The sequence below is a fragment of the Dryobates pubescens genome, chromosome 31 (assembly GCF_014839835.1).
Source record: "Dryobates pubescens isolate bDryPub1 chromosome 31, bDryPub1.pri, whole genome shotgun sequence".
NCBI lineage: Eukaryota > Metazoa > Chordata > Aves > Piciformes > Picidae > Dryobates > Dryobates pubescens.
This window is the reverse complement of record NC_071642.1, coordinates 10,678,499-10,704,247: the sequence shown is the minus strand read 5'-3', so window position 1 is coordinate 10,704,247 and position 25,749 is coordinate 10,678,499. Positions and strand designations below refer to the sequence as shown.

Genomic DNA, 25,749 nt, shown 5'->3' with positions numbered 1-25,749 from the left:
TGGGAGTGACTGAGGGACACGCTGGGTGCCAGCCTTTGGAGTGGAGATGGCACTGCCATGGTGCCATTATGCCTCCTCTCTGCTCCTGTGGGGGGACAGGGGTGTCGTGGTCCTCATCAGGGACAACCCAGGGAGAGCCTGAGCACGGTGAGGGGGTTATGGAGAGAAGCATGCAGTGAGTGGCACATAGTGAGGTCCTGGAGTGCACAGGGAAGGGTTCAGAGCAAGGGTAGGATGTTGATGGGCATGGAGAAGGACCAGAGCAGATGGTGAGGGGTGCAAAATGAGGGGTGAAGGGTGAGAGGAGCACAAAGAAGGACCAGAGTGCATGGTGAGGTATTAGTGTGTGCATGGCATGGTGCAGGGAGAGCAAGGACAGATGGTACAAGACCAGGGTGCAGGGCAAGGGGCTGGAGGGCACCGGGAGAGGCTGGAGGGCATGGAGGGTGGTACAGTGAGAGGGGCAGAAGAACACAGAAAGGGGCACAGTGAGAGGGGCTGAAGAGCACGGAGAGGAGATGGAGCACAGGGAGAGGGGCTGGAGAGCATGGAAAGGGTCTGGAAGGCACAGAGAGGGCTCACGGAGAGGAGCAGGGAGCCGGGGAAAGCACAAGGCGAGGGGCTGACTGAACCGCGGGGATGCCGGAGGGAAGCAGAGCTTCCCGGGGGTTGGAAAAGGCGGTGCGGCAGCCCACTCCCCTCTCATTGATCTCCGGAACGGGACAGCCCGTCGCCACCCCCCGCCTCTCCCCCGAGCCTTTAAAGGCTCCTCCTCCTCCCCGAGCGGTCCCGGGAGCGCGGCGGAGGGAGCGCGGCCCCGCTGCAGCCCCGCCGGTGCCCCCCGAGGGCTGCTCCGGGCTGCGGCGGGCAGCGGGGCGGGCACGTCGGGGCTGCGGGACCGAGACACTCACCCCGAGCCCGGCGGAGATGAGTCCCCTGCCCCCGTCCCACGGCAACGGCAGCGCCTGGGGGGCAGCCGCGCTGGACACCAACTGCAGCGGTGCCAGCAGCCTGAGCCGGCAGTGGGTGGTGGGGGCTGCCCTGAGCCTCACCGTGCTGGTCATCGTGGCCGGCAACTTGCTGGTGATCGTGGCCATCGCCAGGACGCCGAGGCTGCAGACCATGACCAACGTCTTCATCACCTCGCTGGCTTGTGCCGACCTCATCATGGGTTTGCTGGTGGTGCCCCCCGGGGCCATCATCCTGCTGAGCGGGCACTGGCCCTACGGCACGGTGGTGTGCGAGCTGTGGACCTCGCTGGACGTGCTGTGTGTCACGGCCAGCATCGAGACCCTCTGCGCCATCGCCGTGGATCGCTACCTCGCCATCACCTCCCCCCTGCAGTACGAGGCGCTGGTGACCAAGGGCCGGGCACGGGCCGCGGTGTGCCTGGTCTGGGCCATCTCTGCCTTCATCTCCTTCCTCCCCATCATGAACCACTGGTGGCGGGACGGGGCGGACGAGCAGGCGGTGCGCTGCTACGACGACCCCCGCTGCTGTGACTTCGTCACCAACATGACCTACGCCATCATCTCCTCCACCATCTCCTTCTACGTGCCGCTGCTCGTCATGATCTTCGTCTACGTCCGCGTCTTCGCCGTGGCCACGCGGCACGTCCAGCTCATCGGCAAGGACAAGGTGAGGTTCCTGCAGGAGCCCCCCAGCCCTAGCTCCCCGAGCGGCCGGCGGAGGCGTCCCTCCCGCCTGCTGGCCATCAAGGAGCACAAGGCACTCAAGACCCTGGGCATCATCATGGGCACCTTCACGCTCTGCTGGCTGCCCTTCTTTGTGGCCAACATCATCAAGGTCTTCTGCCGGCCGCTGGTGTCGGATCAACTCTTCCTCTTCCTCAACTGGCTGGGCTACGTCAACTCAGCCTTCAACCCCATCATCTACTGCCGCAGCCCCGACTTCAGGAGTGCCTTCCGTAAGCTGCTGTGCCGCCCGCGCCGCGCTGGCCGCCGCCTCCACGCCGTGTCCCGGGACCTGCAGCGCTGCCCCTGTGCTTTCAGCCCGGGAAGGGGGCCCTCCGAGGACAGCAAAGCCCCCGGGCGCCCCGAGGAGGCCGGCGAGGCTCGGGACAGCGGCAGCAGCAGCCAGTGCAGCAGCCGGACGGAGGAGAACAGCCTGACCCAGGGCAGTGGGTACCGGCAGCGGCCCCTGGGCGAGTCCCAGCTGCAGGGCACTCAAACCACGCTGTGCTTGCAGCTTGACCAGTAGGTACCCGCAGGTGCTTGCTCAGGGGAGGTTTGGGGGGAACAGCCCTTTGGGGTGTCACCAGGAGGAGTGTGGGTGGGGGGACGTGGTCTGACAGCGTTGTGTGGAGCTGGGGCACAGGCAGACCCCAGAACTGGAAGACTCTGGGGTGTGGGGGAGAGGTGACGAGGTGAGGAGTTGGGGAACTGCTGCTCTCTGCCTTTAGGTTCCCCTAAAACTTTGGCCCTTCCACTGGGCTGCAAAACTGGGGTCTCAGCCCAGCCCAGTGCCATGTTGTCCCTTCCTGGGGAAGATCCCAGCCTGCCAGGGTGGGATCTGCTCTTCCTTGGTCAAGAAAATGCTGCTAGTGAACAGGGACGCTGTAGCTCTGCCCTGCCAGCCCACTGTCCCTGCCTGTGGGTTCCCACCTCCTTCTGCAAAAGTCAGGGTGAGTTTCTCGCCCCTCCCCCCCGAGATTTGTATTAGTATGATTAAGACTTGAATGATTCTGATTACTGTGGATATCGATGCCCAAAGGCAGGAGAGGTTCCTGCCAGCACACACAGGCAGAGCTGCTGTGGGCAAAGAGGTGCAGAAAGAGGTGCCAGAAAGCATCCCCTGGAGCTGGGTGTTCTGAGGAAGGATCCATCCATCCTGGGAGTGTGGGATGGTGAATTGTGGGGGGCGGTGAAACCATGGGAGAGATCCTGGCTCCTCACTCACTCTGCTCTCCTGTTGAAGGTTTGCTGGCAGAGAGACACCACTGGGTCCTTCCATCTGACTGGGAGCAGCTGAGAGCCAGGAAGAGAGTGAGTGTGGGGTGAGGGCAGAATCTCCTCCGCCTGCTTTGGCTGCTGCCTTCTCTGGTGCCTTTGGCCAGCCCATGGGCAGCTGCCTGCTTTCGGGGGGCACGTGAGCCCAGCGTCAGCCTGGCTTTCTGCCCACACCTCCCTGGGATGCCATGACCCCGCTGGCTGACAGGCTGCTGGACCTCCAGACCTTATGCGTGGTGCTTTCTACCCTGCTCTGGTTCTGGGTCCCCCTCCATGCCTGCTGCTCCCCTGTCTTCCAGGGTGGTGGCTTCGGGTCCCTGTCCCCTGCGATATGCAGCTGTGAGGGTTGAGCCTGCTGGGTGATGCTGCGCCACCTCCCACCCTCTTCCTGCAGGGCCGGGCGCTGTGAAGGGGACAAAGGAGCAGCGCTGGGGGGTGATGGCGCTGGAAGGACCCTCCGGTGCTTGCACCAACCTGGAGAGGAGAAGGACTGTCCCTCGGGAGCTCTCGTGGTCACAGAAGGGCCCCTGGAGCCGTCTTCTTCATGCTGTTGGGGCTGGAGAGCTAGCTGGAGGCAGCTGGGAACAAGCTCTTGAGCCATTCTCCAAGAGGCAGCTCAGCCTCGGGCGTGCCCCTATGGATGAGGGACAAGATCCCGCCCAGAGGTGCCTCCTGGCGTGGCTGGCAGCAGGACGCGGTGGCTCAGCTCTCTTGAAGGACGAGGAACTCCGTCGTGCTGGGCTTGGGCAGGTGTTGGGCAGCCCATCAGGAAGGGGAGAACTTTTCTGCAGATACGAACCCTTTCCAGCATCTCCACTCCATCCCGGCTGCAGCCTCAAGGCTGGGATTGGTCCCGGGAGCTGCAGCGGTATCTTTGGCGAAGGAAAGGCAAAGGGGAGCAAGGGGAGCTCTGAACATGGCGGGCTGGGGGGAAGTGAATTCTGCTCCCCTTAAAGCTTCTCCTGTTTCTCCCTCTCCACCCGGGGCAGATATTTGTGCTTCTGTGCTGTTTGTGGTAGCTGAAGCTGGAGGAACAGCAGTGTGGTCAGGCAGGGAGGAGTGGGGTCCCGAGGTCCCTGCCCTCTGGTCTGGGTACGTGGGGCAGAGGGGCAAGGCAGGGAGGTCAAGCTCTTGTTTTCAACCTCTTTCTGCTGGTGGGAGGTGTTGGCAGTGTGAGTCCAGCTCCTCTGCGCCCACTCCCGTGTGAGCAGAGCTCAGGGCTGTGCCCTTCACCATGCTGTGATTTGGGGATGCCCTTGGGTGTATGTCCTGGTGACTGTCAAGTTTTTGTCCTGTCTTCCCCACTCCTCATGTGAAATAAACCTTGGAAATACCACAGTGCCTTCCAGTCTGTGCCAAGCAGAGGGAGGCTTCTCCCATCTGCCCTGCCCAAGGGGCTGCCCAAGGCTTGGGGGTGCATGCAACCCCTTCCCTGGGGCTGTGGCTGGCAGATCCATGCTGAGCAGGCAGGCAAGGAGAAGCCAGGCTCTGGGTATGCCACAGTGCCACCCACTTACCCTGCCGCATCTCCCCGAGCCCTGTAGCCCCCTGCCCCGCAGGGGTTTGCCAGCCTGGGGTGCACTAAAAAGGGCCCCTGGCATCCCACCAGAACTCAGGAGGTTTCACCAGTGTGGATATTAGCTTGGGAGAGGCAGGGAGCCTCACACACCTGCACGTGTCACACACCTGTAGGTGCGTGTCACACCTGGGCGTGTCCCCCCGCCACACACCTGTCCACACCTGCACACACCTGCATGTGACCTGTGCATGTCACACACCTGTATGTGCGTGTCACACCTGGGCGTGTCCCCCCACCACACACCTGTCCACACCTGCACACACCTGCATGTGACCTGTGCATGTCACACACCTGCATGTGTGTGTCACACCTGGGCGTGTCCCTCCTGCCACACACCTGTCCACACCTGCACACACCTGCATGTGACCTGTGCATGTCACACACCTGTATGTGCGTGTCACACCTGGGCGTGTCCCCCGCCACACACCTGTCCACACCTGCACACACCTGCATGTGACCTGTGCATGTCACACACCTGCATGTGTGTGTCACACCTGGGCGTGTCCCTCCTGCCACACACCTGTCCACACCTGCACACACCTGCATGTGACCTGTGCATGTCACACACCTGCATGTGCATGTCACACCTGGGCATGTCCCCCCACCACACACCTGTCCACACCTGCATGTGACCTGTGCATGTCACACACCTGTATGTGCATGTCACACTGTGCATGTCCCCCGCCACACACCTGTCCACACCTGCACACACCTGCATGTGACCTGTGCATGTCACACACCTGCATGTGCATGTCACACCTGGGCATGTCCCTCCTGCCACACACCTGTCCACACCTGCACACACCTGCATGTGACCTGTGCATGTCACACACCTGTATGTGCGTGTCACACCTGTGCATGTCCCCCTGCCACACACCTGTCCACACCTGCACACACCTGCATGTGACCTGTGCATGTCACACACCTGTATGTGCATGTCACACTGTGCATGTCCCCCTGCCACACACCTGTCCACACCTGCATGTGACCTGTGCATGTCACACACCGGTATATGTATGTCACACTTGTATGTCACTTGTATGTCACGTCACCTGCATGTCACACACCTGTCTGAACCTGTCCACACCTGCACATCACACACCTGTACATGCATGTCACACCTATACACATCTGTCCCCACCTGCACACACCTGTACACACGTCACACACCTGCACATGCCTGTACATGCCACACACCTGCACACACCTGTACATGTCACACCTGCATGTGACCTGTGTGTGTCACACACCTGGGCACGTCACACTTGTACACATCTGTCCCCACCTGCACACACCTGTACACGCACATCACACCTGTACATGCACGTCACACCTGTACACACACGTCACACACCTGAACACACCTGTACAAGCACATCACACCTGTACACGCATGTCACACCTGTACACACACGTCACACAGCTGCACACACCTGTACACGCACATCACATCTGTACACGCATGTCACACAGCTGCACACACCTGTACATGCACATCACACCTGTACACGCACGTCACACCTGTACACACACGTCACACACCTGAACACACCTGTACACGCATGTCACACCTGTACACGCACGTCACACACCTGAACACACCTGTACATGCACATCACACCTGTACACGCACGTCACACCTGTACGCACACGTCACACAGCTGCACACACCTGTACATGCACATCACACCTGTACACGCACGTCACACAGCTGCACACACCTGTACATGCACATCATACCTGTACACGCACGTCACATCTGTACACGCACGTCACACAGCTGCACACACCTGTACACGCACATCACACCTGTACACGCACATCACACAGCTGCACACACCTGTACAGTCACACACCTGTACGCACACGTCACACACCTGCACACACCTGCACACGCACGTCACACAGCTGCACACACCTGTACATGCACATTACACCTGTACACGCACGTCACACAGCTGCACACACCTGTACATGCACATCACACCTGTACACGCACGTCACACAGCTGCACACACCTGTACATGCACATCACACCTGTACACGCACGTCACACCTGTACACGCACGTCACACAGCTGCACACACCTGTACACGCACATCACACCTGTACACGCACATCACACCTCTACGCACACGTCACGCACCTGCACACACCTGCACACACCTGTACCCGTCACACCTGTACACATCTGTCCCCACCAGCACACATCTGTGTCACGCGTGTCACGCACGTCGCACAGCTGCCCGCACCTGCCCGCCCCGAGCCTCGGCCCCGCCCCTCCCCAAGCCCCGCCCCAAGCCCCGCCCCGTGCTCTCGCGAGAGGGGCGGGGCCGCCGCACCGGCGCCGCGCACCGGAGCCGCTCCCGTCGCCGCTGCCGTCGCCGCTCCGCTCCCGCTGCCATGTCGGGCCTGGGCGCGGGCTCGGCCCCGGCCTGGGTTCCCACCCACGTGCAGGTGACGGTGCTGCGGGCGCGGGGGCTGCGCGCCAAGGCGGCGGCGGGCGGCGGCGGCGGCAGCGATGCCTACACCGTGATGGCGCTGGGCCGCGAGAAGTTCTCCACATCGGTGGCGGAGCGGTGCCAGGGGCAGCCGCTGTGGCGGGAGGAGGCCACCTTCGAGCTGCCGCCGCCGCCGCGGCCCGCCGCCCTCCGCCTCACCGTGCTGCACCGCGCCCTCGTCGGCCTCGACAAGTTCCTGGGACGGGCAGAGGTGGACCTGGCCGCGCTGCGGACCGACGGCGGCCGGCGGCACACCAGGTGGGGCTGGGGCTAGGAGGGCACCGAGGGTGACGCGGGGTGGCGGGGCGGGCGGCGGCAGCCGTGAGGGGAGCGAGGGGCACATGGGGAGTTGGGGTCGGGAGCTCTGAGGGGATCATGAAGCGATCGCGGGGGGCTTCTGTGCCCCACGAGGGTCGAGAGGAGGTGGTGGTGGTGGGGTGTCGGATGTGCCCCACAGGAGCTGGGAAGAGTGATGGGGGGGCTTGGGGTGCTGGTGGGTGACCCCGGATGCCTATAGGATGTCCTGTTCCTTATGGAAATCTCTGTGCCTCACAGGGGTGTGGAGTTCTAGTGGGGAACCCATGTGCCCCACGGTGACACAATAGGGGTAGGAGACATTGCTGAGGCACCCAGAGGTGTGATGGTCTGGCAGGGAACCCCTCTGTCCCACAGGGATCCCTCAAACCCCCTGGGGTGAGCCCTCCGTTCTCCAGACCCTTCAGCAGCTTTGTTGCCCTTCTCTGGACACGCTCCAGCGACTCAGTGCTTGAAACCCCTTCACCTTCTGCTGGAGAGCAAAGCCAGGCTGCGGCCAGCTGCTGGGGGAGTTTCCTTGGTAAACACTTGGCAGAGCCCAAGTGCAGCCAGGAGCAGACAGTTCACCTTGCAGGGGCTGGCATCCCTGCTGCCAGCAGGACACCAGGCTGGGAGACTTCTCCTCTAATCCCCAGCGCCAGCTCTGTGTCATACCTGCTCCTTTCAACATAGCCCTGGAATCCCACAGTGGTGACTGGGAGGGGTTTGACCGGGAGTCAGCAGCCTTGTAATGTGGTTTGGGGTGGCCTGGCTGAGTCACCTTCCTCCTCTCGTTCCCCTGAGCCGATGCAGGAGCTGGCCGCAGCCGGGAGCTGCGTCGTGGCTCTCGCTGAAGCCGTCGCCGCCCGCAGAGCCTCAATTACAGCGAGGCTGTCATTAAGGTTGTGTCAAGGGCTGCTGTGTTTACACCACGGAGCACGAGGTGCCTTCAGTCAGCAGAGTTCAGGGAGTCAGCCCTCCCTGCAGGGCCTCCTGGGTTGGTTTCTTTGTGTCTGGGCCAGAGGAGAATTGAAAGGGGAAAAAAACAAACCGCCAAACCCAACCCAAAATCCAACCTTGATGCTCCTGGGAGAACGCCTGGTGTTTGGGGAGGGACTTGTGACAAGGGCTTGGAGGAAGGGGGATGGCTTTGAGCTGGAAGAGAGGAGCTTGAGACTGGAGATGAGGAAGAAGTTCTTTAGAGTGAGGGTGAGGTTGCCCAGGGAGGCTGTGGCTGTCCCCTCCCTGGAGGTGTTGAAGGCCAGGCTGGATGAGGCCTTGAGCAGCCTGTGCTGGTGGGAGGTGCCCCTGGCCATGGCAGTGGGGTTGGCACTGGGTGATCTTCAATGTCCCATCCAGCCCAGACCATTCTCTGATGAGTCCATGCTTTCCAGCTGTCAGAGTCATTCCCCCAGCCCCAGAGGCTCTCGTTGAATGCCTTTTGTCAGCACGGCGCTGCCCTGCTGGCCTCTCCCTGGGCAGGGCTGGTTTTATCTGGAAAACCAACAGAATGCTTGGGCTTGGAAGGGACCTTTAAAGGTCATCAAGTCCAGCCCCCTGTGTTGATGGACAGGTGCAGACTGACCTCAGAAGTGAAGGGGGCAGGTTGGCAGCACCTGATTGACTTTCAGAGCACAGTGCCTGCAGCATGGGGCTCGGGGCTTCATTTGCCTCTGGAGCGCTTCTGTTTCTGAATTCATCTCCAGGTTAATCTTCTGAAGCCAGCTGCCTTCTCCTCTTCTCTCTCATTGCTTCCAGTGCACCTTCCAAGGGCTTCAGATGTAAATGCAGTGGGGAGGCAGCTTTGCAAGCCCTCTTTGCTTCCCTTAGGTCCCATTCCAGCTGGTGAGGAGGAGGAGGGCAGAGTCTTCCAGAGGCTTTTCCTACCGGTTCTGTGGAGTCGGGAGGTCTGTGGCTCCAGCCACAGACAAAAGCTTTGCTGTGCAGAGCTGATAATTCTCTTCCCTGGCCCTGATGTGGTTTGAAAGTCATTGAGTGGTAACAGAGCAGGGGTGGTGGTGGTGTGGAGGTGGTGGTGGGGTGGTTTAGGCTACCACAAGCTCTTCCTGGGTGTGCTGAATAGTCTGGAGCAGCGTTTCAGAGGAGGGCCAAGGCTTTGTCTGTAAGCAACAGAGCTGGTGAGGGGCAGCTGAGGGTCCTGGGGCTGTTTTAGTGTGGAGAAGAGCAGGCTGAGGGGGAGACCTTATTGCTCTCTACAGCTCCCTGAAAGGAGGTTGGAGCCAGGTAGGGGTTGGTCTCTTCTGTGTAGGATCAGGTGATAGAAGGAGAGGAAATGGCCTGAAATTGTGCCAGGGGAGGCTTAGCTTGGAGATGAGGGAACATTTCTTTGCTGCAGGAGTGGTCAGGGATTGGAACAGGCTGCCCAGGGAGGTGGTGGAGTCCCCATCCCTGGAGGTGTTCAAGAAACCTGTGGCCATGGCCCTTGGGGACATGGTTTAGAGGCCATGGTGGTGCTGGGCTGGACTCAATGCTCTTGGAGGCCTTTTCCAACCCAAATGGTTCTGTGAATGTCCTTCCTGGTGCACTCCAGTCCCCAGCTGCAGAGGTGAGTGGAAAGCCCCAGACGGTTGGTGAGGCCTGGCCTGGCTCTCAGAGGGCTGATTAGGGGTTCCTTGGCTTAAGAGGCATTAAGATAGGGGCTGGAAAGGAGCTGGAATGAATGGTATGAGGGCGTGGGGCTGCGAGCAGGCTGTGGAAGCAGTGTCAGCTCTCAGGCTGCTGCTTTTACGCCCACTTCAAAGTCCTCTGTGAATTTCAGGAAGCCAGATGACAGCACAGCAGAGAGCTGCAGCAGGGGAGTTCTGTGTTGTGCTGCTCTCCTGGGGGGGGCTCCTCTTTTTTTTCCTGTGCTGTGTTTCTGTTTCCCCTCCCTTTGTTTTAACCCTTCCTGCTCTGGCTTTTGAATTCTTTCTGTTTACAGTCAGGAAGGTTTTCTTTGGCCCCTGAGGTCCTATGACCATGCTGCAGTCATAGGACTGAAGGCTTTTCTTTCTCTCTTTGGTTTTTACACTCTGGGTTTATTTGGCTTTCAAAACAAGCCTCTGTGCTTCACAGCATCCCAGGATGCTAGGGGCTGGAAGGGGCCTCTGAAAATGATCAAGTCCAACCCCCCTGCCAGAGCAGGGTCATAGGCTCCAGCACAGGTCTCACAGGAGCACAGCCAGGTGGGGCTTGAAAGTCTCCAGAGAAGGAGACTCCACAGCCCCTCTGGGGAGCCTGTTCTAAATCACCTCCCCTGCAGTGCCCCCTGCCCCCAGAGCTGCTTTGCAACCTCCCCCTCCCTGTCCCTGCAGGTGGTACAAGCTCCGCTCCAAGCCGGGCAAGAAGGAGAAGGAGCGAGGGGAGATCGAGGTGGACATCCAGTTCATGAGGAGCAACCTGACTGCCAGCATGTTTGACCTGTCAGCCAAGGACAAGTCTCGCTCTGCCTTTGGCAAGCTGAGGGACAAGCTGAAGGGGAAGAGGAGCAGCGGGCTCTCGGACACGGCCTCGGCCGTCCTTCCCAGCGCCTCTGCCTCCTCCGGCGACAGCGACGAAGAGGCAGCCGAGAAGGAGAAGAAGAAATCCAAGTTCAAAAGCCTCTTTTCCAAGCCTGGCCTGCAGAAGAGCTCCCTCTCCCAGTCCATGTCAGTCCTGCCCACGCAGCAGCCTGCCACCCCCAAGGTTCTGCTGCGGCCCAGCGACTTCCAGCCGCAGTGGGACGAGGAGGACTCCGAGACCTCTCCTGCCTCAGAGGGTGAGTGCTGGCACACAGAAGCCTTCCTCCAAGGCTCTCTTACACTGCTTAAATTCTTCTTCCTGAGTGAATCTGGAGGAAGTCCCTCCTGCCCGTGGTGGTGGCTTCACACATCACCGCTCACAGCCCTGGGGCAGCAGAGCAGCTGTGCAAGCGCTGTCTGCACATGGTGGTGCTGCAGCTTCCTGATGTGGGCTCTGGTGGTTTTAGGTCACTAAAAATGGCATCTGTGACCTGCTCTGCTGAGAGCTGGCAGTGGGAGGGCAGCCTGAGGCTTTGAGGGGGGCTGGTGCAGTCATGTTTGTGCTGCTTCTGCAGTCTGTTAATGGCTGTGAGGCACTGAGGAGACCACCTCGGGGGGAAGGATGATGTTGAATTTCTCCCTGTTTGATTCTTTTTTTTCCCAGAAGCCTTTGGATATGCCCTGGAAGGGAAGTCCTCTCCTTCTCCTGTATTCAGATCTCGTAAAACAGCCACTTTGGACAAGCACCTAAACCCAGTGAGCACTAACCACAGCAGGAAGGAAGGGCTCTCACTGTTCAGCGGCCTTAAATCCAAAAATGATCCAGTTTCCAAGTCCAGTCTGTGCATCAATGGCAGTCATGTCTATATGGAAGAGAGCAGGGCCAAGGACAACACTCCAGCCTCTTCCCCCTCTCCTCACAACTTCAGGAGGAAGCAGCTCTTTGCTTCAGAAGAGAACCTGTCCTCCAGGTCTGCTAAAACCCCTGAAGAGGCAGGAAGAACATCTCCTAGCCATGCTTTCTCTGGGTCTGCATCCCTGGAGACCTTTAAATCCATGACCTTGCCATCATACAAGTTGCTTAGCAGTGAAGAACAGCTGGAGCCCAGCCTTCCTCCTGCTGGGGAGGTCATTAAAGAGCCCAAAAAGCCAGAGCCCAAAAAGTCTGCCTTGCTCTCTCTGGTCACTGGGAAGAAGGATGCAGTCAAGAGCAGTGATGCCGAGGGTATCCCTGACAGCACCTTGCAGGGTGAGGCAAGCTGCATTCCAGAAGAGAAGAGTGAACAAGAGACCAAACAGCTTGAACCTGCAGCAGATGGAAGCAGAGGCAGTCCCCCAGAAGACAGCCAGCAGGCAGAGGATGGCTCTGCAAGCAAGCAGCCTCTCAACCCTTTCGAGGAGGAGCGGAGGCCTGAGAGAGCTGCCCCTGCAAAGACCAAAGCTGTCAAGCCCAGGTCAGTGGTGGGGACACAGCTGGTGCTGAGCAGTGCTGGGGGCAGGTTTTAACTGGGCTGCTTCCTCCTTGCCAGGCAGCTTCCTGGCTTGGCATCCTGTGTGGGTCTGAGGTGCTTTGATAACAAATAATAGCTCTGAGTTCTCTCTTGGTGTGAAAAAGAGATGGGCAGAGAGGTGTCCCTGGGAAGTGACCCTGGGACAGTGGCTCTCTGAGTGCAGGGCTTTTCCCCTTCCTTGCTGGATCTCCTGCAAGAACTAACTTCTGTCTGGAGCCAGGGGGTGAGGCAGCAGTTCTAACATCTCTCACTTAGCTCTTCCCTGTTTGGCTGTGGTCACTGTTGGAGCCCTGTGGAGAGGGAGGTGAAGGAGAGCTTGGGTGAATTGGTGCAGCAGGCTCTCCCGGAGGCCCTGCTCCTTTTGTCCTTCAGATAAATACAAACCAAGAGGATTTCTGCTTTCAGATGTATGTTATGGGTGTGTCCTGCTAAGGAGCCTGCCTTTCATGCCTGTCTCTTAACCCCTCATTTCCAGTGCTTCCTCCTGCTTGAACATCTTGCCTCACGGTACTAACGACGTGGCTTGGGTGCAGACGGTGACAGTGCTTAGAGGCAGCCACCTCAGGGAGCTGTGCAAGCTCCAGCTGCTCTGTAAAGACAACCTTGAAGCACATAAAGCCTGCCAGAAGGGCTCCTGAGGTCTCTTGCAAGTCTGAGTTCCTCCCCAGCCGTTAGGAGCTGGTGGAGCCTGGTGCTGGAGCTTTGCTGCTGCCTCCTGTTGCAGTCTCGAGTGACAAGCGAAGTTTTTTGTCCCTTTTTGCAGACTGGGCCTGCCTGCAGAGGAGGAAACCAAAGCCACACTTCCTACTCTTGCACCTGACTCCCTTCCTGCTTTTCTTTCTGGACACTCTCTCAGGAGTGACAACAATCCTTTTGTTCCTAAAGCAGGGCAGAAAGCCCCAGGGCCAGGCCCCGAGGACGCCCCTGGGGCTGCTGCCTTTCCTGCTCCTCCTGCCGCAGAGCTTTTCAGGGGCAGGAACCCCTTCAGCCCGGGGTGGGGCAGGGCAGCCTCAGCCCTGCATCCCGAAGGAGCTGCTCATTTCCCTTCATCCCCTCATCTTGCACCCCCTGCTCCCAAAGCACCTCCTCCTGGGCAGGTCTCTGGTAGCACAAACAATCCTTTTGCTTCTGGGTGGGGGCAGAGCTCCCAGGGCCAGGGGCCAGAGAGCTGCGGGCTGCCGGCGTCCCGAGGCCTCTCTCGGCCACCTGCACCTTCTGTCCCCTCTGAGCGTCACTTCCATGACAGTAATCCCTTCCTGGCCAAGCCTGGCTGGGAAGCAGGTGGGCCAGGTTTCAAAGCTGGTGCTAGTTCTCCCCCTCTGTGCCTTGCTGGTGAGGAAGTCTGTTCCCCAGAGCACCCTGCAGGGCTGCAGCACTCCGCTCACAGTGCTGCAGGGAGCAGTGCAGATGTGGCTTTGACTGCTGGTGATGTCAAAGCTGCACCAAACCCTCTGGGCACTCCTCCTGACAGCCCTCCTCTGGCTCCAGAGAAGCAGGTTGAGGCTTCTTGGGAAAGAAGCAGGCTAGGCAACAGGAAATCTGTGTCCTTTCTCCTCAGTGGGTCAGAGGAGGTCACTTCAGGTGGGCAGGAAGGTCAGAAACAGGACTTGGATTTCAGTGGAAGGTTACTTCAGGGTTCAGATGTGACAGGAGAGGGAGCAGGGTTTGCTCCAGGACTGGGGTACCCATCATCAAAGCTCTCTAGTGGCAGGGTAGGTCCCATCCAGACCTGTGAGGCTGCTCTGCAGGCTGGTGTAAATGCTGGACCCTGCGTGGAGGATGCTGAACACTTTGGCTCTCTCTCCAAAGGCAGCAGCAGCCTCTCCCCAGGGACTGGTGCTGAACAGCTGCCTTCTCCTGAGAGTGGGCTGGAAGAGAAGCAGGAGACCTTTGGTGAAAAGAGAGGAGGAGAATGTGCCCCCAGAGCAGCTCCACTTGATGAAGATGACCCAGCAGCACCTGCCAGGCCAACCCCAGGAGCCTGTGCCCCGTCCCCCCAGGATGCTGCTGTCAGGAGGGCTGGCAGGGAGGTGCTTGTGCCTCCAAAGCCAGCCCCACGCCTGTCTGTCACCCTGAAGAGCCTGCCAGGCTCTCAGGCTGATGATTTCAGTGCTGAGCTGCCTTCTTCAGGCCATGATGTCAAACCTGCTGCTGGGCCCTCCTTACCTAATGGCAGAGGCTCAGATGCTGCTGGGTGCCTCCTCCAGAGCAGCTCATTGGTGACTGCCAGCCCAGCAGTGGTGCTCAGGGAGCTCAGCAGTGACAGGCCTTCAAAACCTGATGGGGAGGAGGGTTTGGTTGGTTGTCTCCCGAGCCTGAAGTCTGCTGTTCCCCTGGCTGGGGAGCGTGGTCTGAAGCTCACCACTCTCCCTGTCATCCTGGAGGGAGGCTCTGATGATGAGCTGCTGGGGGACCCTCAGGAGCCCCCTGGGCTTGCTGCAGGGGAGGAGAACCCTTCAGAGGCAGGAAAGCAGTCCCTGGGTGCAGTGCCTTTGCATGAAGACCTGCAAGGAAGTGCTGCTGGTGCTTGTGAGCCAGGCAGAGCACCTGAGCTGCCTGCCAGAGTGAGTGTCCACAGTGGCCAGAAGCAGGTGGCCGACTCAGGCTTAGGTGGGAGGGAGCAGAGCAGTCCTTTGGAGGTGCCAGAGCTGAGAAGTGGTGCAGGTGCTGAGTGTGCAGAGCAGGACTTCTCTGAGCCTTCTGTTTCCTCTTCCTCCCTGTCAAGTCCTCCCCAGACCTGCTTTTCCTCTCCCCCCCTCCCCTCTGACGCCCCCAGTGATAGAGCAGAGTCTCCGAGCCAGCCAACAGCCGAGGGCTCCGCAGATAAAGCAGGAAACTGTGGCAAGAAGAAGCTTCTCCAGGCCTGGGTTTCACCCTCTGAAATATATCCTAACCTAAGCCAGCAGAGTGGTGAGCCCCTGGCTCCTAAGCACAGGTGAGAGCATGTGGGCAGTGCCCTGCACAGCAAGGGCCTCGCTGCTGGGGGCAGCCTTGCTGTTCCCTCCGGCCCTCCAGCACTTCGCAGTGAGCTGGTGTGGGACAGCCTTGACTTCCCCTTGGCCCTTGGACTTGGAAGGGCCTGGGGCCTCTGGTGCCAGAGCAGGATCATTGCTGGCAGCAGATAAATCTGCCTGGCTGCAGGGGAGGTGCAGAGCACTGGAGGGCAGCTGCCCTTCATCACAGCTCTCCCGCGGAGGGAGAACCTGAGGGGAGCTTGGTCACAGTTCAACAGCTGGAGTCATCTCAGCAAAGACTGGGGGCATGGGCTGGGGCTGATCCTGTTTGCAGGAGTGGGAGAGTGGTCAGAGGAAGCCTCAGCAGCTGGGATGCTTCCTTTGCCGGCTCCTGAGCCTCCAAGTGACTCACAGCAGGCGATGCAGTTCAAGCCTCTCCCAGAGCTCAGGGCTGCTTTGTGGAGCTGTCTGCAGTTCCTCCTGCCTGCTGGGCTACTGAGGAATGGTGCCAGTGACCTGCCAGCCCTCAGAGCTCCTCCTGCAGAGCCCTGGCTAGGACCTGGGGTGCTTCTGGGTTGGAACGTTTTCCTTGCTGTATTAAAACTGGCAGTGGCAGCCCTGCTGGAGCAGATGAAGAGAGCACTTTTTGGCAGCTTGTGGTGTGAGTCCAGAGTGGAAAAGGCAGAATTCAGGCTTGTGCCAGGAGGGTGGAAGTATTTGATGTGTTGCAAGAAGAGAAGTATGTTCTGGTTGGGAAGGTCAGGCTCCAAGAACAGAGTAACTGTGGCTGTGTCCTGCCTTCTCCTGGCTTTTCTCTTGTGCTGTAACCTTCAGGTTACTGCTGCTTTATCTCCAATGCCTTGAGTCAAGAAAGATAGCAGAGGACTGGAGAATACTTCTGAACAGCCTAGGGCTTAGCCAGAAGTGCCTCATCTTCCCCAAGCTCAGTCTCTTATCTCTCTGGAGATGGAGCAGGGCAGGAGTTTTCCTCAGTTCCTTGCTGTATTTGCTTTGAGTCTGCAGATCTGTGCTTCTGTGCTCTGCAGCTCTCCCCATAACAGGAGGCTGTTTTCATGTTGCAGGCTCCATCCTGTGAAGCCCATGAATGCCACAGCAAGCAAGCCCCAGAGTAAAACCCTGAATGTCATCAGCACTATGAATGAAAAGCTGCTGGAGATGAACATGAAGGTATGGAGGGAAGGGGCACTTGAAACCAAAGCTTGGGCAGTAGATTGAGCAGAGCTCCTGTGGTGGTTGCCTGGGCTCCTGTCCCCATCCTGAGCAGAGAAGGAACAGTTGTTGCTAGGCCATGGGGGGAATCAACTTCCCTTGTCTCAGTCCCCAAAGGTGGGAACAGGCTTGAAGTGTTCTCTGACTGCCCAGAGGTGAGCAGGAGGGGGATGTGTGTGAGCCAGGATGTGGCTGTGACAGGGGCAGTGTTTGGCTCTGTGTGGTGCTACCCCTGGGATGGTCCAGGCTGGGCTTGCTCACAGCCCAAAAGGTCTTTTGAGTCAGAGAACCACAGCAGCACAGAGGGGTAGGGGTTGGAAGGGGCCTCTGGAGATCATCCAGTCCAACCCCTGTGCCAGGGCAGGGTCACCCAGGGCAAGTCAGACAGGAGCACATCCAGGAGGGTCTTGAAAGTCTCTAGAGCAGGAGACTCCACAACCTCTCTGGGCAGCCTGCTCCAGGCCTCCAGCAGCCTCACACCAGAGGGTTCCAGCTGCTACCTGCTGTTCCTTGTGCTGTCACTGGGCTCCACCAAACAGCCTGGCCCCTTCTTGACACCCACCCCTCAGATGTTGATAGGCATTGATCAGATCTCTTCTCAGCCTTCTCCTCTCCAGACTAAACAGCCTCAGGTCTATTTGTAGCAGGGATCTTGCCTGGCCTGCCCCAAGCCAGCTGCCAGCTCCCATCCTGTTGCTCTGGTGAAGTGCCCACGTGTCTGTCCTGACCCTGCCCCTCTCTCTCTCAGAAGTACGAGCCCTCAGACCCTGCCTATGCCTATGCCCAGCTGACACACGATGAGCTGATCCAGCTGGTCCTCAGACAGAAGGATACCATCAGCAGGAAAGACCTCCAGGTGCGGGAGCTGGAAGACTACATCGACAACCTCCTCGTCAGGGTCATGGAGGAGACCCCAAACATCCTGCGGGTCTCAACCTCTGGCAACAAGAAAGCTGGGAAGATGTGACAGCTTTCTGGGGGCTCTTGGACAAAGCTCCTGCTGCTGGAGTGTGATTCATTAGTGAGGAGATGATGTGAAGTAGATGGTGCAGGTTGTGCTGCCCACCAGAAAAAATGACCTCTTTCCTTCCTCCTGCCTTGAGCAGCTCTCAGCTGGATCAGGAGGCAGAGCAGCTCTCAGCTGGATCAGGAGGCAGAGCAGCTCCTCTGTGTGGGGGGAGTCCAGAACTGGAGGCAACTTATTGATTGCTTTGTTCCTTTCCATTCTTTGGGAAGATCTGCTCAGGCATCTGATCCAAAGGCAGGTGGGTGGAGGGTTCTTGCTGTGTTTTGCTTGCCAGCAAGGCACTGATGAGCCTTTGTGGAGGTGGTTTTTAGTGCTGGGTTTATTTTGTAGCAGCTTTGATAGACCAATCACTCCCCATTCCATATCCTCTCTTGTAGTGCAATATGAAATCCTGTGCAGTAGAGCTTGAGGCTTTGATTGGCTTTCAAAACAACAACTGGAGGAGTCCAAAAGCTGAGTGGCCAGACCAGGGCTGTGCTTTAAAAGGAATTGATGCCCTAGAAGTTGAATCCTTTAGACTGGAAAGAAGGAAGCACAATGTAGCTCATCTCATGAAGTCCATCCTGTCTCCAAGCTGCTCTCCCAGGGACAGGTGTACAGAAGGCTTGCATGTAGGAAGCACTGAGATGTCTTAGGTACCTTTGTCTGCCATAGGAATGGTGGTGAGGAGTCTTAAATCAGAGGCTGTTCTCTTATGGGCTTCAGATTCCTGATCCAAAGAGGTCTCCTTCAAAGGAGGGAGGGGGAGCTGCACCCAGGTGGGTGTGGATTTCCCAGTGCCTCTGCCTGGCCTCTGTCTCCTGCTGTAGGGAGTTCTGGGGTGATTTTTCTTGTGCAGCACCACTGCAGTTTATTACATCTCAATAGCCTGGATTTTGGAGCTGGGCTTACCTTGGAGGGACCTCCAGAGGGGATCAGTCTTCCAACCTGTCCTTTCCTGTGTTCCTTACGCAGCTGAGTGGGGAACCAGCTCACCCTCCCCTGGGGACAGCCACTCTGCTCAGATCTGGTTTTCTTTGTGACTTGCTGCTCAGAATGGAGGGGAAAACTCTCCTGCAGCTGAGAGAGTGAATCTGGAGAAGGATCTGAATGTATTATCTGCAGCTGCTTTTGCAGGACAATTGAGAGCCCTTCCTTCCTTCCTGTGTGGCTGCTCTGCAGCTTGACAGAGGCAGGGATGTTGTCCCCACCTCATCAGAGAGCACAGCTCTGTCGAGCAGCCACCAGCACAGGCTTCTGCAAAGCTGAATGTGGCTTTGGTTTTGGGGTGAGCTCTTGTCAAAGAGCAAAAACCCCAATCATTCTGATGCCTGTTTGCATCTCTGGGGTTCCTCAGAGGTGGGAGAGTCCATAAAATGCTTAGAAGAAGGTAGAGATACTGAAGGAGCAGGCAGCAGAGAACCAAAGCAAACACTCCTGCCTGGGGCTGTGGGAAGGGTCTCTTGGGTCACTCCTGGCTGAGCTTGGGAGTGGTGAGTTTCTAACTCAGCTTTCCTACAGCAAAGCACTTTATTGAGGGACTAACCCAGCTGGATCAGCTCCCAACCTGCAGCAGGCTGCTTGCTGTTCTCACAGCCCCCTGAGAACTACTCCCAGGACTCTTCTTTTTGTAGTGAAGAGTAGTTGAATATATTTCCCTGTCCCTCAAATGCTGTTAATCAACATTTTTGTGACTCTGACTACCAAAGTCTGGAGCTTTTCTGACAGCTGCTTGGGAAGCTTGAGCTGGAACAAGCCTTAAGCATCAAAAGCCTTCTGAAAGCCTTCAGGTACTATTTTTCCCCCTAAGGGTCTTTTTTTTGGATGTTTTTGGTGAAGGGGATGTGCCTTTCCTGCTGTGCCCTCTTGAGTGAATGAGGAGGCTGAGATGCAGAAGGGTCTTGGCTGCATCTTCAGCTCTGGGCTGCTGGTTTCAGGTTTGAGCAGCTACCATTTGGCCTCGCTGAAACCTGCTGCTGCTCTTTGTGCCTTGAAATAGTGAGGAAGATGAAGGATTGATTTGCTTCCTCCTTGTGCCTGGGTGGATCTCTGGGGAGATGTGGTTGCCTGTACCTCACTAACAGACTTGTCTTCAGGACTTGATTCTGATGTTCTAGGTCAGAAGGTAAGAAACACCAACTGTGCCTTTGAATGGTGGCTTGACTGAGCTGTGACTGGAGAGGTGGGAAGCAAGGCTGAGCTCTTGCTTCTGGCTCATTTTGGACTGAAACTGGTACTGCTGAGGTGGGAAGCAAGGCTGAGCTCTTGCTTCTGGCTCATTTTGAGCTGAGATTGGTACTACTGAGGTGGGAAGCAAGGCTGAGCTCTTGCTTCTGGCTCATTTTGAGCTGAGATTGGTACTACTGAGGTGGGAAGCAAGGCTGAGCTCTTGCTTCTGGCTCGTTTTGGACTGAAATTGGTACTACTGAGGTGGGAAGCAAGGCTGAGCTCTTGCTTCTGGCTCATTTTGGACTGAAACTGGTACTGCTGAGGTGGGAAGCAAGGCTGAGCTCTTGCTTCTGGCTCATTTTAAGCTGAAATTGGTACTACTGAGGTGGGAAGCAAGGCTGAGCTCTTGCTTCTGGCTCATTTTGGACTGAAACTGGTACTGCTGAGGTGGGAAGCAAGGCTGAGCTCTTGCTTCTGGCTCATTTTAAGCTGAAATTGGTACTACTGAGGTGGGAAGCAAGGCTGAGCTCTTGCTTCTGGCTCATTTTAAGCTGAAATTGGTACTACTGAGGTGGGAAGCAAGGCTGAGCTCTTGCTTCTGGCTCATTTTGGACTGAAACTGGTACTGCTGAGGTGCTGGCTGTGGCCTGTGGCATGCTTTGGCAGCGTGGGGTTTAGGAAGTTTGGATGATGTGCATTCCAAACCAAAGCAATAATGTGTTGCTGTCCTTGGCAGCAAAGCCTTAGAACTTGGCATTGCCTCTCCTGGCAGCTCTTCTTTTGCTTGCCACTGTCTGTGTCTGCTGAGGTGGACCCAGGTTGTGTCTGACTTTTGCCCCCCTGGAGCTGTTCTCTGGTGGTTGGAGGTGTTGAGCCTCTTGCCAGGGCAGCGCAGGGGGTCGCAGTCCTTGCACCACCCAGGCTTTGACTTCCTGGGCTGTGAAAGCATCTCACAAGCCTTGTACCTCAGTCTTTCATTGGCAATATTAGTGACAGCCTTGCTTTGGAGTAAGGGGCTGGCATTTTGTGGCCAGCGAGGTGCTTCACCTTGTGTGACAGTTTTAGGCTGGGGGAGTTTTTTGGGGGGGGAGAACTGAACTTCTCTCACTACCACACCTTGACTTTTAAGGGCCTTAAGAATCAAATGTTTATTACTGAAGGACCTGAATGTATTTTCCCCTGTTTGTACTGTCTGTGTCTGCTTTTAGCCTGAGTACCTCTTTGTTTTTAAATGCCTCTTGGTTTCATGGAACACTAAAATAAAAATACCTTCAATCCAGCCTTTATTGCCTTTGTCTTTTGTCCTGAGTACTTTCACAAGGGCCTCATCCCCCTCCTCCTGACCACCTCTGCTGCCCCACACTCCTCATCCTCAAGGTATTTCGGGGCTCATTCCATCCCTGCAAGCTAGAGGTGCAGGAAGTTCACGGTAAACAGCTCCGGGGGTGGGGAAACCTGATGGACAAGCTCATCCACATCACCAGAACCGAGAGTTTCTGTGGAGCAAAGAAAATGTGTGAAAGGTTCTTGCCCGGGAGCCAGCGAAATGACCCCCAGGGCCAGCGCTGCCCCCGGCCCCTCGTGGGAATGGCCTTCGAGGTGGGGGTGAAAGGGAGGAAATCAGCCTCCCGCTGTCTCAGGGCCATTTGGGCTGAAACTCCGGTGCGCTGCGGGAGCCCTGAGCGCTGCTACCGTGCAGAAGGCGGGAGGGGGAGCCCCCCCCGAACCCCGCGGCACCCTGAGGGGACACAGTGACCAAGGACAGGGACGCTGCGTCCCCGGAGGGGAAGGTTTCGCTGCTTTTGCAGCTCCCCGCCGAGCGAGGCAGGCAGCTGTGCCCTCCCTCCCGCCCCAGGAGCCGCTGCCGCCGCCGCTGCTTCTCCCGCCGCGGTCGGTGGGCACGGGCGGGCGGGCGGAACTCGCGGAGCGCGGAACGCGGAGAGCGTGTGCGAGTCCCGGGACGGACCCGGAGCCGCTCCGCTATCGGTGGCTCCGCCCCCCCAGCGCTCCGCCCCCTCTCAGCGCTCCGCCCCCGGCGCTGCCTCCCGGCGCGGCCATGGCGGAGCGGCGCCGCTGCCCCGAGTGCGGCTCCTCGGCGCTGGTGGAGGACTCGCACTACGCGCAGCAGCAGCTGGTCTGTGCCTCCTGCGGCTGCGTTCTCTCCGAGGGGCTCCTCACCACCACCTACACCGACGAGGAGCATCTGCGAGGTGCGGCACGGCGCGGGCCCGGCGGGTCTTAGCCCCGGCAGGGGGGTCCCGGCAGCGTTCGGGGTCGGTCTGAGCACGGGAGCGCTCCCCAGGTAGCCGTTTGTAGGCAGCCCAGGGGCCGCTGTGCGTGCACACGCTGCGCTCTGCGGGTCCGAAAGGCCTCGGTGAGGAGGATGGGGCTGGGGTGGAGCAGCTGCTTCCTCCTCCCTCCCTCCCCAGAAGCTCAGCGTGTCCCGGGGTGTTGCTGCTGCAGGAGCAGACCCACGGCGCTTCTCTGCCGGGTGTTAGGCTTGGGACCAGTGCTGCGATGCTCTTTGGCTCTGTTAGGCTTCCTGTGAGTGTGGTGGAGTAGCCCCGAGGCCGTCTGCTGTTTGTGGAGGAGCAGTGGCTTGGAGGACTCCTGCGCCTGTCACTTGTGCTGGCAGCTCTTGTTTAGTGGCCTCAAAGACCTGGCAGTTGTGGTGATTGAACTCTGCTGGCGTGGGCACTAGATTGTCTGAGATCTGAATGACACCAGCCCCAAACTCCCTAAATACCATCCCCAGGCACCAAATGACACCAGCCCCAAACTCTTAAGTGACATTATCCCAAACCTCTAAATGACAATGTCCCTGTGAGCCACTGTGAGCCTGTCCTGACCCTGGCTGTCTTTCAGAGGTGGCCTATTCCCACAGCACTGGCCAGAAGGAGCAGCTGAGCCGCTGTCTGCAGCGAGGTAAGAGCAAGGTGGATTCCCTCCACACCCTGATTCTCTCTTGCTGCTGCTCTGGCTTGTCTGAGGTGTTTCTGATGCTCTCTGAGCTGGTGAAAGCCTCCAGAGCTGGCAGTGAAGCAAGAAGGCAGCAGCTGGGTCTGTGCCCAGCCTCCAGCAAGCTGCTTCACCCACACTGGGCACCTGGGAGGGGTTTTCATGCTGGCTTTGGGGCTGCTCTCACCCCGTTGCCTGGGGCTGGGTGAATGTTGACTGCAGTCAAACACTGAGGAGGGGAGGGCTGCAGCAGAAGCTGTGTGAGCTGACCTGGAAGGGTGCTGTCTTCTCCCAGGGATCAGGAGGGTCCAGGATCTCTGTAAAGTCCTCCAGCTGCCCACAGTGTTTGAGGAGACGGCGGTGTCGTACTTCCAGAGAGCTCTGCAGCACCCCTCCTTCCACATGGTCAGTGTGGAGAAGAAGGAGCTGCTGGGGGGCTGCTGTGTCTTTGTGACTTGTCGACAGCACAACTGGCCCCTGACCATGGGGACCATCTGCTCCCTCCTGTACGCCAAGCAGGAGCTGTTTGCTGGTGTCTTCCTCAGCCTTCAGAAGGAGCTGGGGCTTTCGGTGCCAGCCCTCAGCCTGGCAGACCTGGTGAAGACACACCTCAACAGGTAACAGGGCCCCCTGCAGCCACTGCACAGGGCTGTGTTTGGCACTGCTGGGTGAAAGAGCTTCTGAGATGCAGCTGTGGCCGTGGCAGGAGTCCACAGACTCACCCAGGGTGGCCTGTGCTGTGACACAGGCACAGGGAGTGCACGAAGGCAACCCCAGATCAGCTGGAGAAGTGTTCCCTCAGCCCTGCCTGCTGCTGAGAGGGGGCAAGATGCACTGGTGGGGGCAGTACTGGTGCACCAGCAGCCAGAACTTCTGACCTGGGAGCACACTCTGGTCCCTTGAGTGACTGTGGTACAGCAAAGCAGCCTGGAGGTGGACATCAGCAGGGCTGGTGTTTGGTGCTGGGCTGGGGACAGTGACCCTTGTGTGTGCTGGGGTTGTGATGGCTTTAGTGCCTCCCTCATCACATTGTGGGCTGTGATTCTTCTCTTGCAGCCTTTCCTTTCTCAGTTTGGAGGCTTTCAGCTCAGTGACAGGAGCAGAAGCCCATCACAGGAGCAGGATGTGTTGGTCCTGAAGGACCCTCCTGGAGCTGGGTCGCTGAGGCACCCCCGGGTGAAGCTCCCTGGCACTAACAGCAGGCTCTTTGCTCTTCCAGTTTTCAGCTCTTCCAGCACGCAGCCAACGTCCCTGCTCCATTTGTGGAGGACAAGGAGAAGATGGTCACCAGGACCATGCAGTTGGTGGAGCTGGCCAGTGAGACCTGGCTGGTCACCGGCCGGCACCCTGTGCCCATCGTCACGGCCGCAGCCTTCCTGTCCTGGCAGTCACTGCAGCCTGCTGCCCGCCTCAGCTGCACTCTGGCACGGTTCTGCAAGCTGGCTGCCGTGGACTTGCCACCCCCAGCACACCTGAGGCTGAAGGAACTTCTTGAGATCCTCCTGAGGATGGCCTCCCAGCTGGCTTGGCTGAGGGTCTTTAAACTGGACAAGAAAACGGTGGTCAAGCACATCGGGGACCTGCTGCAGCACCGAATTTTCCTGCTGAGAAATGCTTTCTGCCTGGAGGAGGAGGAGCAGCAGCAGTGTGCTGTGGGCCTGGGTGAGGGCTCCCAGGGCAAGGGCTCCCTGGGCAAGTCTTCCCCAGATGAGGGCTCCCCAGACAAGGGCTCCCCAGGGGAGAGTGCCCCAGGTGAAGGCTCCCCAGGTGAGGGTCCCCCAGGCAAAGTCTCTCCTAGCTCTCCTCTCCAGGCAGTGCCAGGCAAGGGCTGTCCCTCAGAAGGGGAACACCAGCGCGGGGGTGGCAGGAGGCCCTTGCTGCCCCCCTGCCTCATCCATCCCAGGAAGAGGCTGCGCACAGCGCCCCCCAGCGCGCTGGACGCTGCCATCACCGGCGATGAGCACATCTCCGACAGCGAAATCGAGCAGTACCTGCGGGGCCCCGAGGAGATCAGGGCCTTCAGGAAGGTCAAGGCCTGGCCATGAAGGTGGTTGTCTCCAGCCCTGGTCCTGGCTGTGAGGACCAAAAGTGTGAAACCTGCTGGTGACAGAGCCGTGGCTGCAGGGACAGTGGCCCAAGGGAGCAGGCAGGGCTGGGGGGCAGGGGGGAGGCTGTGTCCTGTTGCATGTTCTGGACCAAGCTGGGGCCTTTGGTGGAGTGGCCACGTTGGCTTGTGTTCTGTTTCTGTTAGAAATAAAGAGAAGGCTGGGGGCTGGGTTCTGTCTCTCTGCAGCCTCTGGTAGAAGGTGGTGTGGTGCCTCCCAGCCCTGCAGGGTGGCAGCAGGAGAGCGTTTGGTGTTCCCAGCATGGTGATGGATGCCTGGGGGAAGGTCTCCCAACACCTTCCTGGTTTTCCATAGCCCTGCTCCAGCTTTGGCAGGGCTCCCTGTGCTTCAGCTCTTTGGACAGAATGGGCTTGTGAGGGTGAAGGAGACACTGGGACACGCTGAGGGAAAACCTGCCCTGGTTCTGGTTAAATCAAGTGTGTGGAGCTGCTGGAAAGGGTGGCAAAGATGCAGCTTGGACTGGTGTGTGTCCCACTCCGTGCCCTCCCTGTGCACCCAGCCCCTGAGAAACAAACAGCAGCAGCTCTTGGCAGATTGGCAACTCTTTTATATATTAAACAAAAACATATCTGCTCAAAACAGTCTATTTATATATATATATATATGTATAAAAAAGGCAAGAAGACCCCTTTGAAAGACATTTCTTTGGCATAGTGTCCCCTTCCCTCCCTTTCTCCTCCCAGGTATATTGCAGGAAGGCTCTCTGGTGATCTCTCCTTTGCTCATCATGTAAACAGACCCACAAGTAAAAAAATAACCCCCCCCCCCCAAACGTGTAATTGATAATACAAAGCTCTCTGTGTTTGTTTTTTTGCTAGAATACTGTCACAGTGCAGCAAAGCATCTCTCTAACAACTTAGCAACCACCCTGTTGGCTGCAGCAGCAACAGGGCTTTGATTTGTAGCAAAATAACCAGGCACGGGGAAACGAAAGTGTGGTTTAAACCCCTTG

At 58.2% G+C, this 25,749-nt stretch overlaps 3 protein-coding genes across 3 annotated transcripts; all 3 read left to right on the top strand.

Annotated features, from left to right (window-relative positions):
* The first annotated feature begins 927 nt into the window (after positions 1-927).
* Positions 928-2,977, top strand: ADRB3 (adrenoceptor beta 3). Its single transcript, XM_054175272.1, has 2 exons — positions 928-2,216; positions 2,938-2,977. The coding sequence occupies exons 1-2, from the start codon at positions 928-930 to the stop codon at positions 2,975-2,977; spliced, it is 1,329 nt and encodes a 442-aa protein (XP_054031247.1).
* Positions 2,978-6,943: 3,966 nt separating this feature from the next.
* On the top strand, positions 6,944-17,526 carry RAB11FIP1 (RAB11 family interacting protein 1). Its single transcript, XM_054175148.1, has 5 exons — positions 6,944-7,307; positions 10,658-11,090; positions 11,537-12,297; positions 16,391-16,496; positions 17,287-17,526. The coding sequence occupies exons 1-5, from the start codon at positions 6,952-6,954 to the stop codon at positions 17,503-17,505; spliced, it is 1,875 nt and encodes a 624-aa protein (XP_054031123.1). The 5' UTR covers positions 6,944-6,951; the 3' UTR covers positions 17,506-17,526.
* Positions 17,527-21,765: 4,239 nt separating this feature from the next.
* On the top strand, positions 21,766-24,716 carry BRF2 (BRF2 RNA polymerase III transcription initiation factor subunit). The gene is made up of 4 exons (XM_054175021.1): positions 21,766-21,923; positions 22,579-22,638; positions 22,967-23,288; positions 23,891-24,716. The coding sequence occupies exons 1-4, from the start codon at positions 21,770-21,772 to the stop codon at positions 24,714-24,716; spliced, it is 1,362 nt and encodes a 453-aa protein (XP_054030996.1). The 5' UTR covers positions 21,766-21,769.
* The last annotated feature ends 1,033 nt before the right edge of the window (positions 24,717-25,749 follow it).